This window comes from Diplotaxodon limnothrissa, linkage group LG7, assembly GCF_057381915.1.
Source record: "Diplotaxodon limnothrissa isolate DT_005_m linkage group LG7, D_limnothrissa_male_GT1.1, whole genome shotgun sequence".
NCBI classification, from domain to species: domain Eukaryota; kingdom Metazoa; phylum Chordata; class Actinopteri; order Cichliformes; family Cichlidae; genus Diplotaxodon; species Diplotaxodon limnothrissa.
Window position 1 is genome coordinate 28,503,371 of NC_140602.1, and position 13,883 is coordinate 28,517,253.

The following is a 13,883-nucleotide window of genomic DNA, read 5'->3' on the forward strand; positions in this document are numbered from 1 at the left end:
ATAGATTCATTCCTTGCAGGCTGCAGCAGAAAACTGAAGGTTTGTGTTGTTATTACACTGATACTTAAAACACTGAGGCATGCACAGTGCAAAGCATAAAGACTCAACACACATGAGGGACCTTTAGCTATATCACTGTAATCTCTCTGAGGGACAGAGTTTTATCTGAAACCACAAACCTCACACTCATGCTGAGCCCAGCTCATTCAGACAAGAAAGAAAAGTACATACTTCTAAAGTTCACTCTCTGAGACGAGGAGTAAATGGCAAAGTTTTTGTGTCTCTGAGGAGAAAGAACACCTGTGTGTCTTGTCACATGGCTACTCTCTGTTGGTCATTGGACAGAATGTAAGTTTGGGACGCTGCAGTTGCTCCACTTTTCTGGTCACAGTCTACAGTCAGCCTTCTATTGCTTTAGCGTAATGATGTCAGGCTCCAACATGAGCATGCTACTATTAGCTTTCAGCTTCTTATCAAAATATTGCTAAAAACAAAAAAGAACGTTAAGCGACTTTCTAAATTTTAAAACCTTTTAAACACAGCTTTCTGACACAAACGATAAAATAAACCATCAGCTATCTTGGTGTGTTCAATTAAAATTAGACAGTGGAGCATTTAACATGGACCTTCTGTACCATCTCCATTTAGAATTTACTAGCATGTTGATTGGCTGTGTTAAAGCAAAGCAATAGACAAAGCAGACAGCTCACAATTCAAGTCCTGTGACAGAATGTCGACCTGTCCATGGAGTACACCCCACGGCTTTTAAGAGGAAGAGAATGGATGGATAGCAAGTTTTGGATAATTCAGAACATTTGCACACCACTAGTCCAGAGCCTCTGAGATCCCCATCCACCCATCATCGTGTTGGGCAAGTTACTTTGAAAAAGTAATTAATTGTAGTTACTTGTTACTTCTTCAAAGAAGTAACTGAGTTACAATATTCTAAAAGTAATTAATTACTTGTAAAGTAACTAAAGTAACTAAAGTAAGTAAAGTAAAGTAAAAAAAAACAAAAAACGTTTAACCCTCTGGGGTCCAGGGTATAATTGGCCATTTTTAACTACTTTTGATGTTTCCTCTACATTTTATCTTTAAAGACTATTTACTTTGCCTTGTTTGGTATCATCCTTTAAAGCACAACCTCACGTGTTTGAATTTACAGTTAAGTTTTCATTTTGACATACTGTACTAACACAATTGATCTAAAATCAGACAAAAAACATAAAATCAGAGTAGAAAAAGTTATATTTTTTACTGTAACAACCACAAACATGTTTAATGAATCATATTTCATAACTTCAAATGCAAATATAAATTGTCAATTTAAAATCCTATGCACAAGTTTTGCAAACAAAGTTATTTGCAGCCATTTACCTTTTACCTTGATTTTTTAAATAACCATTTCAAACTATTTACAGAACAATCAGCTCTTCTGCATTCAATAAGATGCCACAAATTATTTGTGCCACTCCAAATATTTCTGTCCACTATAAAGGAGAACATCACAGCCTGATACCTGCAGGTCTGACAGCAGCAGGTGTATCACTCCTTTTTCTACCTGGAGACAGCAGGTTCATTGTTCTGACACACAACACAAAACTATCCACAACACTACACACTAACTACACAAGACAACACATTAACTACACACTCCAAACACACTAAACGTCACAAATCTCTCACATCTCAAAACTCACTCTCTCTCTTTTCTGCTGTCTTTCTCTCTCTCTCACACTTCTAAAACTTCCCCTGCTTTTTTAAAAATTTGTTGCTCATAAGCAGAGAGCGCTTGCTACGCTGTCCTTAGACAGTAAACATCAGAGATGGGCAGTAACGCGTTACTGTAATCTGATTACTTTTCTCAAGTAACGAGTAAAGTAAGGGATTACTATTGCAAAAACGGTAATTAGATTACCGTTACTTTCCCGTAGGAACGCTGCGTTACTAAAACCGTGATTTTTTGCGAGAGTGTCTCATGACAGTGACGTAAGCGAGTGCGACGTTCGTGATAACAGCTGTGTGCAGATCAACAATGGATCATATATCGAGTGCGGGAGAGAGTATGAGCGTGCAGCGTTTAAAGCGTGGACGTACTGACCTTACTTTGAGTTTGATTCCATAAAAAGTGACAAAAACATTAGCGTCCGTTGTGCGTGGGAAGAAAACTTCTTTTTACAGCGAAAAAAACCCCTAAACTTCCAAACAAGCACCGAGTGCGCAATGACGTAATGGGAAATTCACAGAGAAACTCGCAGATTCTTCAACTGACCGCTGCGACACACCTGCACCAGGGTAAACCTCCGCCTACCCCACTCCTGCTTTACAGGTGAAAATAGAGCAACAGGACCGCTGAGTCTTTGACTTTATTTATGTTCTGCTGTGTTTTACTTGCATCTATTTGAAAGACTGAGTGTAAACACAAAAAATATTTTATTTTATGTGCTGGAATGTGCAGAAAATAGGTTTAAATGTTAAACTAATTTTTTCAAGTCAGAGAATGTTGCATATAATTAAATTTTTGCTTGATGCATAAAGTTAAAAGATTAAAACTAATAAAACAAGTTTTAAAAAGAGACTTTTCCATTTGATTACATTTTGTATGATGGATTATGTAGAAAAAGTAGAATTGGGTAAGCTGAACACAGCTTCAACCGTCTGTTTGTTGAAAAATAGTAACGGACCACGTTTTCTTGTTAGTAACTGTAACGGCGTTGTAACGATAGGAACAGTAATTAGTTCGATTACTCGTTACTGAAAAAAGTAACGGTGTTATTCCCATCACTGCCCATCATACATATGTGTTGCCATACAGCGGCCCCAACCAGGCAGTTGCAAAGAAGATTGGTATCTGCGGAAGCTTAAGGGGGAAGGCTGGCTACTTTATGCAGAAGAAAGCTTGCTAGATTGTCTGTTAATGATCTGCCAGGTCAGAGTAAGTGCAAGGTTCATCAACGGCAAAAAAAGAAAATGTCAAAAGGATATAATAGGTGAAGAGAGAAAGAAGAAACACTGAGTGTAAAAGTAGGCGTCCTTTTCCGCAGCACAAATACAAACCAGAATAGCAGCTACTTGTTTTGTCGGCAACATCTGATGAAATCAAAGAACAATAAAGAAGAGTCACTGCTCACTTCTATTCATGCCATTTTCTTTCACTACAGATGCTTTTTGTCAAAGAGGGCAGTGTGTCCTTGCTGTTTGTGTTCACTTCCATCCTAGCTTATTATTTAGTTTCGATGATGACACATCAACAATCATTATTGCTGATAGCAAACAAGTAAAATGACAATACTTCTTCTTTCATAGGAAAACTGAAGAAAAAATATCATATAGAGCAAAAGCAGAACTCAGATAAAGAATGGGAGAAAAAACAGAGGCTTCTGTTCAAGCTGTTTTCTTTGCCACAGTTCCTCCCAGGCAAATTTACGTGTACTCACTCCTTCGCTTTTACTTTAAATGCCATTCTAAAGCTTTTAAATTTGCTATGATTAAAGTGTAAACTGTTTAACAATAATTCAAAGAAGTAATCACAGTATGGAGGAACCATCTCATGTTTATACTCTTTATATATAATGGCTAATATAACTTAATTTCACAAACTAGGTATACAGAAAGGAATTTGTAGATCACCGGACTTGAGAATCATGAATCCACAGAGAAATAACAGCCTAGAATTTAAATATGAAGTTGATGCTAAATGCACATTTAGAAGTCCATGTCTCAAAAGTAAAATCCAAATTTCTGGTTGAGAAAAACAAAACAAAACACTTTTAGTTTTAAACATTGTAAAAAAGTTGCCTATCAACAGGTTTTTGGATCCGCACAAATACTCCAACACCACTGTTTGCAGGAGGTCAGAGGTTCAAGAGAACATTTGCAAGACTGAATGCATGTCACCTTTAAAACACTGTAAAGAACAAAACACATTTGTAGCAAAGAAGCAAAATTTCATGAACACCTGACAAGGGCATGTTAATGTATTAGTGAAATATTTAAGATATTTGTTGTTTGATATTTTCACTTTTCATGTAAAAAGCTCAGTAGGAATATAAACTTTTGCATAATAAAGAAGAAACTCAAGGAGTATTTTATGCTTATAAGCATAGTGACGGATTACATGGGTGAGCCTTACTTGACAGGCTGCCAGGTTTCCTTCTGGAAGCTGCGGTGGATTGATTGAGCAATGGCCAACTCCATTAGATCAATGTATCGTACCACCAGTGGGATGTACAGGTCTTGGAGGTGTTTGTGGAACATCCCATTGCACAAGTGAGCTGTTTGGGGGGGGGGATGAGAAAAATGTTATAACTATGTGGACTTTCTGTTCACATTAACAGTCATTAGATGGATTGAGCCCGCAAAGTCTCATTTCAAACTTCAAAATAGTTTTTAGCTTTTTAGCAGGTTTCCAGTCCTCACGACTGAAAATGTGCTCTTCTGGATTAAAGTAAGGAATAAGACAAAACAGAAATGATTAAAGGTTATTCAATAGTCAAATACAAGTTTTCTGGGATAAAAACAAACAAATAAACATTAAAAAATCCACAAAAATTTAAGCTAAGACTGAGTATTTATTTTGTTTATGGTTGAGATTATTACTTCAGATATAAGAAACGTGATGGATTTTACTTCTGATATTGTTCTCTCTCACACACAGTATGCTACTATTTTTCATTCTTGCCCTTTATTAACTTCGCTTAAATTTCAGTGTAAGCTTTAGCGACACCTAAATTACTACTTGTTTAAAAGTGTAGAACTTATTACGCAACCATTGTAATATGACAAATCCATTCATGCATTGCTTTTCTGGTGTTACAGCAGCCACATCCAGTCTTCATATGGAGACTGGGAGAGCTGTTGGCATTGGGATATTTTAGCCAACAGTGTGGCTCCAACTTTACATTAAGAGTTTTTGTTTTCTTATGTGACATTTCCTAATTGGACAAGCTGATACAGACATTTTACCCAAATTAATATCTATTTGATAAATTCTAAAAGTTTAAATTAAAAAGCTTCACTAAATTCAAATGTATACTCTAGAAGGTCTACACGTCTTTTATCAAATGTCATTGTGTCCACAGGTGTTCCTATTATCACTCCATTATCCCCCATTCAAACTGTAATGGTGGGTTTTGGAAAGACAGATAAATCCCTGCAGACAGTCGACAGTCCACAGTGAGGAGAGACAAAGATAAGGTGTTGGTGAGAAGCAAGCAAGCTGGTCTCCCAGGACTTCATTAGTTTTAATTCCTCTCACTCTGCTCCATCATGATGAACACTAGCCTTTTTGCCCACTAGAGAGTAGAATCCACCTCCCTCACGAAAGCTTGTCACATATGACAATCAAGTGAGCATTTAAATAATCTGCAACCGAGAGATAATACACACGCTGAAGAAAATACTTAGAAATCAGCCGACCAGTGAGTATTGCAGAGGATTTGTTGTCCAAAAAAACAATGATGTGAATGATTAAAAACAACGACATATTATATTTTTGTGAAGCTTTGAGAAAGCGATTCATAAATAAACACTCTTGTCCATCAAATCGTTTTTTCCCTCTTTTGTTTGTGAGCTGCAGCGTTTTCAGTGATTGGGACTAAAACTAATCAAACCAATCCCTTACCTCTCACTTCAAGCATAATTATAAGAAGGAAGACCTCATTTGTGCAAACAGTGAAAACTATGATTTCGCTCATACTCTGTTTCATCTTTTTCTATTGCCTCGTTACACTCCAAATCAAGTTGGCTAATGTTGTGACACTTGGAATAATTATGGTACAAACAGAAGATGGTAATTAGAAAGAATGCAAGATATGAGCCACAGAAAAGAGATTTGTGGTTTCTATGCATAATGAAACACTGAGTCTTTATTCTCAACACCGCCCTTGGGCTGTCTATCTGCCTGCCTGTCTGTTACTGTATTTGAGGTATTTTGGCATCCACCATGTTAAATATTGCATCTTGCCAAATCTCTGCTGGCTTGAAGACAAAGCCCCACAGCTGAGGGAGGGTTTGAAAGGAGAAACACAATGAGCCAATTAGATTTTTTCTCCAGCAGTCAAATGAAATATTTACAGTGAAAGAAAGTTTATCAAGGAAGAGAATTCAATATTTACAGTGAAGTACAGTTCATTGCGGTAGAAAATGTTAACAAAATCTCAGGAATAAAAGTGCAACATTTATGTTTGTCATAATTTGAATTCTCCAGGTTCCCCTTTTAGGGAGTTTTCTTTTTCCATTGTTGGGACTTTGACATGAAACCTACATTCACATAACTTGGGTATTAATAAACTTCCCATTAGCTGCAACTTATTCTTTAGGAATCTTGACAAAGCAAAAAAATTAGAAAGTATTATTAAACTGGATCTGTTCCTCTCATGTCTTGCTCTACTTGTTTGCTCTTAGACGGTGCTAGAGTAGCTTTGCACCAGTCACAGTGCAAAACAACCCTTATTTAACATGCAGAACTAAGTTTGTTGTGAAGAGGGAACTAAGTGCCAATATGAAAACAGCAAATAAAGTATAACAGAGAAGCATCATGCTTTGTTGGTTGCTTTAGATAAATTTACCAATGATTACTAGGTGCTGCTCACACATTCTATCTGCCACCACCACTACTTTTGGAACTTGTTGAAATGTGGGCTTGTTCCCTTAGTGTACCAAGGCAGAACAGGTCTGGCAGCAGCACTGCTTAGTGGAAAACAGGCATTTGACATCATTTCCTGTAATGAGCTTTAGCAATCAGCTCAAAGCAGTCCTGAGCTTTAGAGAAGGCCTTAAAAAACGTGTTCAGAAAAACCAAGACCTACGGTCTGTTCGTAGAAAATTGTTGAAGAGCTGAAATAGTGGGAAGCTATTCCAGGAATCGATCGACTGGACCTGAAGAGCTGCCTCCATGTCGGCTCTGTACAGAGACAGAAACTTCTCAGCATGTTCAGCCATCAACTCTGGCCAACATGAAAAAGCCTGGAACAGATGCAGATGAAACGAAATTATATCAGAAAAACAGATAATGCAATCACAGAGTGTTCTTTTGGTTTTAATACATTGATTTCTGCTCATTTTAGATCAGTTCTTTGTGTCTGTACTCATTCCCAGTAGTATAATAGTGAACCCTGTGACTAGTATTACTAGTGTTACTAGTATCTCCCATTTTGACCTTGGGACTTCCAGGCCAAATTCGGCACAGATGTTTCTATATACTATGCCGGCCACTTGGTTATGGCGTTCCATGTATGCCCGAGCAAGTAGTCGGTCGTGGTCATCTTCCTCATGTACTCGTAGATATTCATCGTCTCATCCTGGACTGTGATACTACAACTCAAAAGTGTCGGGCCTCCTTCCGCTTAGTGTACAGTCTCAGGATACTTGGTGGTTGCAGCTTTCATAGCAGCCTCTTCCTCTACATCCCAGGACTCTGGGCTTGTAGCTTGAAAGATAGAGACCATCCACAGGGCGAGGGGGGAATTTATTTTATTTTAAAATATGGTTTGTTTATCATGAATTTGTCCACTGGATAAGAACTTTGGTGTGGCTTTCTTTAAATGATTGTTGTTGTTGTTTTTTAAATGCAGAATATTTACAATGCAGTGAAAAGGAGTTGCACAAGAGGATAATATTAAGTGGGAGATCAGCCAGTCAATTATCATTTATATTTTATAAAACTTTTTGACTGTAGCTTTATAGAGTTGCAAAGTAAGTATGAGGTGAAAGTTGAGGAGGATATATGTGGCAAAAAGTAGAGGAAATAATGGAATGGAAATATTATTTATATGTACACTCATACAAAAAGCAAAACCTACAATGTACATAAACATCTAGAAGAATCAATGTTTATTTTCAGAAAACCTCAATGTAGTCTATACTGTAACATCCTTACAAGACTTTAAAATAATATAAAAAGAAAAATCCAACAATCAGATGTCACCCTGTGAGCAAGCACTTTGGCATCAGTGGGAAGGAAAAACAGCCATCTGCCTCGACCGGTTTGGGGTTAAAGTAGGGAGATAGGACAAAGGACATGCTGTGAAAGAGGGCCAGAGATTAATTACTTAAAGGACTGTTGGTAACGTCACATCACTTGATCATCTTTTTGATGTTAAAAATATGACAACAAAATTATTCCCCAAATATAGACAGAGAAAAAGGATTCACATTTTTGTTTTTGTCTGCCAACTTTCCAAGGCTAACCACAATTCTGGTAATAATACATAAACACACACATATACAAACAAACACACACACATATTATATACATATTTAAACATATATACACACATACACACACACCCCTTGTGTGTGTATGTGTGTATATATGTATATGTATATATGTATATGTATATGTATATATGTATTAGGGGTGCAACGATATTCGTATCGATATTGAACCGTTCGATACAGTGCTTTCGGTTCGGTACGCATATGTATCGAACAATACAACATTTGTAATTTATTTTATCCATGTTGTAAGGAGAGCTTAACTTCTGTCTCGCTAGCTTGCCCTGCGCTCAGTGAATCTGCGTTCGACTACTCCGCCTAGGCTGCACTGTCGAGCGCAGATCCACTGAGCGCTCAACACAGACAGCATAGTCAGAAGGAAGAGCGCAGGGCAAGCTAGCAAGACAGAAGTTAAGCTCTCCTTGCAACATGGACCTCCCCCACCCTCATTCAGATCTGGCGTTTGGAATTATTTTGGTTTTCATGTGACGTATGACCCTGAAGGTAAGCTAGTCATGGACTAAAGTAAAACAGTATGTTGGATGTGCCACGCAATGCTCAATTACATGGGTGGGAGCTAGTGTGTTAGCGCAGTTAGCTCGTTAACGTGTTGGCCGTCTAGCCCCATGCACGGAGCGATCGGCGGTAGCTCGTTAACGGAGATTTGCCGTGTTGCGGCGTTAAGGTCATTTCAACGAGATTAACCTGAAAGCACTAGTGGGAACACAACGAATATGACTGCACATTTATGCCGACATCATCCTAGTGCAAAGACAAAAACAACAAGCATGCTACTAACTTTAGCCGAGTCATTTAGACAGCTGTTAGCACATGATTCTCCTTATGCTGCTGAGAATATAGCCCAGAAGAAGCGGATAGTATAACTTTTATTTTGGAAAGAGACATTTCTCTGTAATAAACTCTTTTTTCCAAAGATGAGTGATTCCTCAATCAGATACAGGGCTCGCAAAATCGCTAGCCCGACGTCCTGGGGCTAGCGATTTTTTCAGTCGGGCTACCAAAATCTATCTCTTCCCTGCCCGTCGGGCTATTGTAGGAAGGAAAAATATATGTCAATGCTTTTGCATTCTTTCGGAAATGTAGCTGGGTAATTATGTCATTGGCATCGGTGAGCCACTGTCAATATGTGACATATTGAAATCGCGTTTGAATTTGCGCTTGTTTTTTTGCTTTCACTTTGCAATCGTGCGAACTGTGTATAGAGAGCGACAGCACATAATTTGTGCACCAATTCCTCTGACATCGTCTTATTAATCGTTAGCTTACTATGCAAACATGACAAGTGAAATCTCCCGCAGCAAGCTTAAACATGTGAGAGGTTGATCGCGCAGAGAATCGCTGAGCTTATGTGAGTGCGTGTGTAAAAGTAGCAGGATATATATTTTAGTTCTGCTGAGCCAAATAAGACAGGTCAGGGTGAAGAAGTGACAGCCAAAGAAAAGCTTACCACAAAACGGAAAAGTTATGACAAATCAGACTATAAGGCAAAAAGAAAGTGCAGCTTTATGGTTTCATGGACAAAAGAATTTCTGTGGCTGCAATATGACGAGCTATATAACCGGGGCTGCACATAAGTGGTCCGCAGGTGCGCATTCGCTGTCAAAATAAAAAACACGCACAAGGGTTAGGGTTAAATTTAAAAACTGTACTTTTGAGTTAAAATATATATTTATAATTTTAATAAATGACAAATTAAAAAGGCATGAACATTTTTTTGTATCGAAAAAATATCGAACCGTGACACCAAAGTATCGAACCGAACCGAACCGTGAATTTTGTGTATCGTTGCACCCCTAATATGTATATATACATACATACACACACACACACACACACACACACACACATATATACACACATACACACACACACACACACACATATATACACACATACACACACACACACACACACATATATACACACATACACACACACACATATATATATATTTATATATATCATTCAGTCATGCTTCCTTGAATGATTTGATGCCTTTTAGTCTCTTTTTTTTCATTTAATTAACAGAATTTATTCACAGGCAACTTGAATGAATACGGCGTCAAGAAATCATTCGACATTAATTGTGGAAGAATTGTCAGCCTGTGTTTTCATTTTGCAGTTTCCAGCATCAAGAAACTGAAAAGGAACATTTGAAATATCGCCTGATTCTCCCCTCAAGGTCACAAATACAAGGCATTACCATGTCAAAGGAGCTTGCAAAGAAAACCGTCTGGACTTCTTTAAGTTGCTTGAAGACGTTTTCAAGCAACTTAAAGAAGTCCAGATGCTTTTCTTTGCAAGCTCCTTTGACTACGATGACCTGGATGACTGAGAACCTTCACAGACATACGGCATTACCATGTCATTTTTTTCTGGCATCTTACATATCTGCCTCATCTTCCTCTGTTGAACAGAAAAACTGACCTCAGCGCATCAGCATATGATTTGAGGCTGGATGCACTTTTCTCTCCAACTTCATGTAGCTATCAACAGCAGAGGTCGACTTAGCGAAACAACCTTTGTTCACTGGACTACTACACAGCCTTGATTCTCTTCAGTTAGCTGAAGAAACCTGTGTTAGTGAGTCGTTAAAGTTTTCACAACAGCACCTGTGGGTTTTTTGTTAAAACACTTAATCGCTTTACAAAGAACCAGCAGTCACAGTAGTGACCTTGGCTCACATCTACTTTTAACAGGCCAACTTTACTTTCCTAATTCAGTTTTAGTCATCAAACATTTTAAGAGACATTAGCCCTTTCACACATAGTGGTTACTACAGTGGACAGCTATTCAAAGGCTGTATTCTTGTATTTGTGTCAGTGTTGATGGTATACTTGCACATAAACCACTACACTGGACAGTGATGTGTCACTCCATACCCTGCCACCCACTGGTCCTTCAATGTTACTATAGATGTATGACATGTCTCATTGTAATTTTTTTTATGCCTAAAGATGAATAAAAATACTTAAGAAAACAATGCTGATTGAGGTTGTCATAATTCATGCATGACAGCCCATATGGAAAAGATACATATAAATCTTATAAGGTTTGTATCGGTCTTGTGTGAAGCTTGTATGAAAAGCATACAAAAGTGAAGACAGATATAAGATCCCTTGAAAAATCATATAAATGAAACTTGTATGTTTTGGATAATTACTAAAACAATATATGAAAGTGGCCACTTTCATGAGTAAATCATATAAGCCTTATATGATTCACTACATGAAGTAGGCCACATCTGATGCAAGTCTTTTATTAGTTTTTTCTATTTCTTTTCCATATGGGAGGGTTAAACACATGGTAAGTGGATTAAACATAGTTTCTAATAAAATAACTCCACTTCCTGTTTTTGCTAGATACAGGATCTATTCCAGATGCTCAACTGTTTGAGTGGTTTTCTAGCCAAACAAATGCATGCAGGTAAATGTGATCAGAATGATACTAAGGGTATTTTTTGGCACCACAGGAGAAATTGTTATAGTAAGTGATAAGGTCTGTTTGGCAGACTAGGTTGCATTTGTCCCAAAGATACAAGATTTAGGTCAGGGTTTTGCACACGGTAGTTCTTCCACCCAAAACTGGGGAAAACTAGGAAACTTTTCTTTCTACTTTTAGGCAACACATTTGTGTTGTTATTTTGGGTTTATACTGCTAAACTGATAAAGAGATGATTCATTCTATGAGTGTGAGGCAGACAGATTTTATAACCAAAGAGTAAAATAAACCAGTAACTTAGAGATACGATCTTATATGAGCCCTGAAAAGGTTAAATGCACTGGTTCTTATATAGCGCTTTTCTACACTACCGGAGCACTCAAAGCACTTTATACAACATGCCTCATTCACCCATTCACACAAGCACTTTTTTCTAAGCTTAAGTGTCTGACATTTACACGCATTCATAGTTGGAGCTTTAAGTTGCTCATCACATTATCATCTACTAATATTTTGCTCTGTAAAAGATACAAAAGTTAACTACATGGCAGAGAAAAGTGAACTGTAAACAAAAAGTATTTGCCCGCTTCCTGATTTCTTTTTTGCATTTGTCATATTTCAGATGTTCAAACATATTTTAATATTAGACAAAGATAACCCAAGCAAATAAAAATGCAGCTTTTAAAAAATTATATTATTTATTAAGGGGAAAAAGTTATCTAACCTACTTGGCTGTAAATGAAAACCTACAGTGGGGCAAAAAAGTATTTAGTCAGCCACCGATTGTGCAAGTTCCCCCACCTAAAATGATGACAGAGGTCAGTAATTTGCACCAGAGGTACACTTCAACTGTGAGAGACAGAATGTGAAAAAAAAATCCATGAATCCACATGGTAGGATTTGTAAAGAATTTATTCGTAAATCAGGGTGGAAAATAAGTATTTGGTCAATAACAAAAATACAACTCAATACTTTGTAACATAACCTTTGTTGGCAATAACAGAGGTCAAACGTTTACTATAGGTCTTTACCAGGTTTGCACACACAGTAGCTGGTATTTTGGCCCATTCCTCCATGCAGATCTTCTCGAGAGCAGTGATGTTTTGGGGCTGTCGCCGAGCAACACGGACTTTCAACTCCCGCCACAGATTTTCTATGGGGTTGAGGTCTGGAGACTGGCTAGGCCACTCCAGGACTTTCAAATGCTTCTTACGGAGCCACTCCTTTGTTGCCCGGGCGGTGTGTTTTGGATCATTGTCATGTTGGAAGACCCAGCCTCGTTTCATCTTCAAAGTTCTCACTGATGGAAGGAGGTTTTGGCTCAAAATCTCACGATACATGGCCCCATTCATTCTGTCCTTAACACGGATCAGTCGTCCTGTCCCCTTGGCAGAAAAACAGCCCCATAGCATGATGTTTCCACCCCCATGCTTCACAGTAGGTATGGTGTTCTTGGGATGCAACTCAGTATTCTTCTTCCTCCAAACACGACGAGTTGAGTTTATACCAAAAAGTTCTACTTTGGTTTCATCTGACCACATGACATTCTCCCAATCCTCTGCTGTATCATCCATGTGCTCTCTGGCAAACTTCAGACGGGCCTGGACATGCACTGGCTTCAGCAGCGGAACACGTCTGGCACTGCGGGATTTGATTCCCTGCCGTTGTAGTGTGTTACTGATGGTGACCTTTGTTACTTTGGTCCCAGCTCTCTGCAGGTCATTCACCAGGTCCCCCCGTGTGGTTCTGGGATCTTTGCTCACCGTTCTCATGATCATTTTGATCCCACGGGATGAGATCTTGCGTGGAGCCCCAGATCGAGGGAGATTATCAGTGGTCTTGTATGTCTTCCATTTTCTGATGATTGCTCCCACAGTTGATTTTTTCACACCAAGCTGCTTGCCTATTGTAGATTCACTCTTCCCAGTCTGGTGCAGGTCTACAATACTTTTCCTGGTGTCCTTCGAAAGCTCTTTGGTCTTGGCCACGGCGGAGTTTGGAGTCTGACTGTTTGAGGCTGTGGACAGGTGTCTTTTATACAGATGATGAGTTCAAACAGGTGCCATTCATACAGGTAACGAGTGGGGGACAGAAAAGCTTCTTACAGAGGACGTTACAGGTCTGTGAGAGCCAGGGATTTTCCTTGTTTGAGGTGACCAAATACTTATTTTCCACCCTGATTTACGAATAAATTCTTTACAAAT

The 13,883-nt window shown here is 38.4% G+C and overlaps 1 protein-coding gene across 1 annotated transcript in view; it reads right to left on the minus strand.

Annotated features, from left to right (window-relative positions):
* cadps2 (Ca++-dependent secretion activator 2) overlaps positions 1–13,883 on the minus strand; it is a 194,711-nt gene that overhangs the window by 36,414 nt on the left and 144,414 nt on the right. The window contains exons 18-19 of the mRNA XM_085357839.1: positions 6,810–6,966; positions 4,133–4,274 (exon numbers count right to left, since the gene is read on the minus strand). Coding sequence (XP_085213965.1) covers positions 4,133–4,274; positions 6,810–6,966 — 299 coding nt within the window. The remainder of the gene's footprint in view (positions 1–4,132; positions 4,275–6,809; positions 6,967–13,883) is intronic.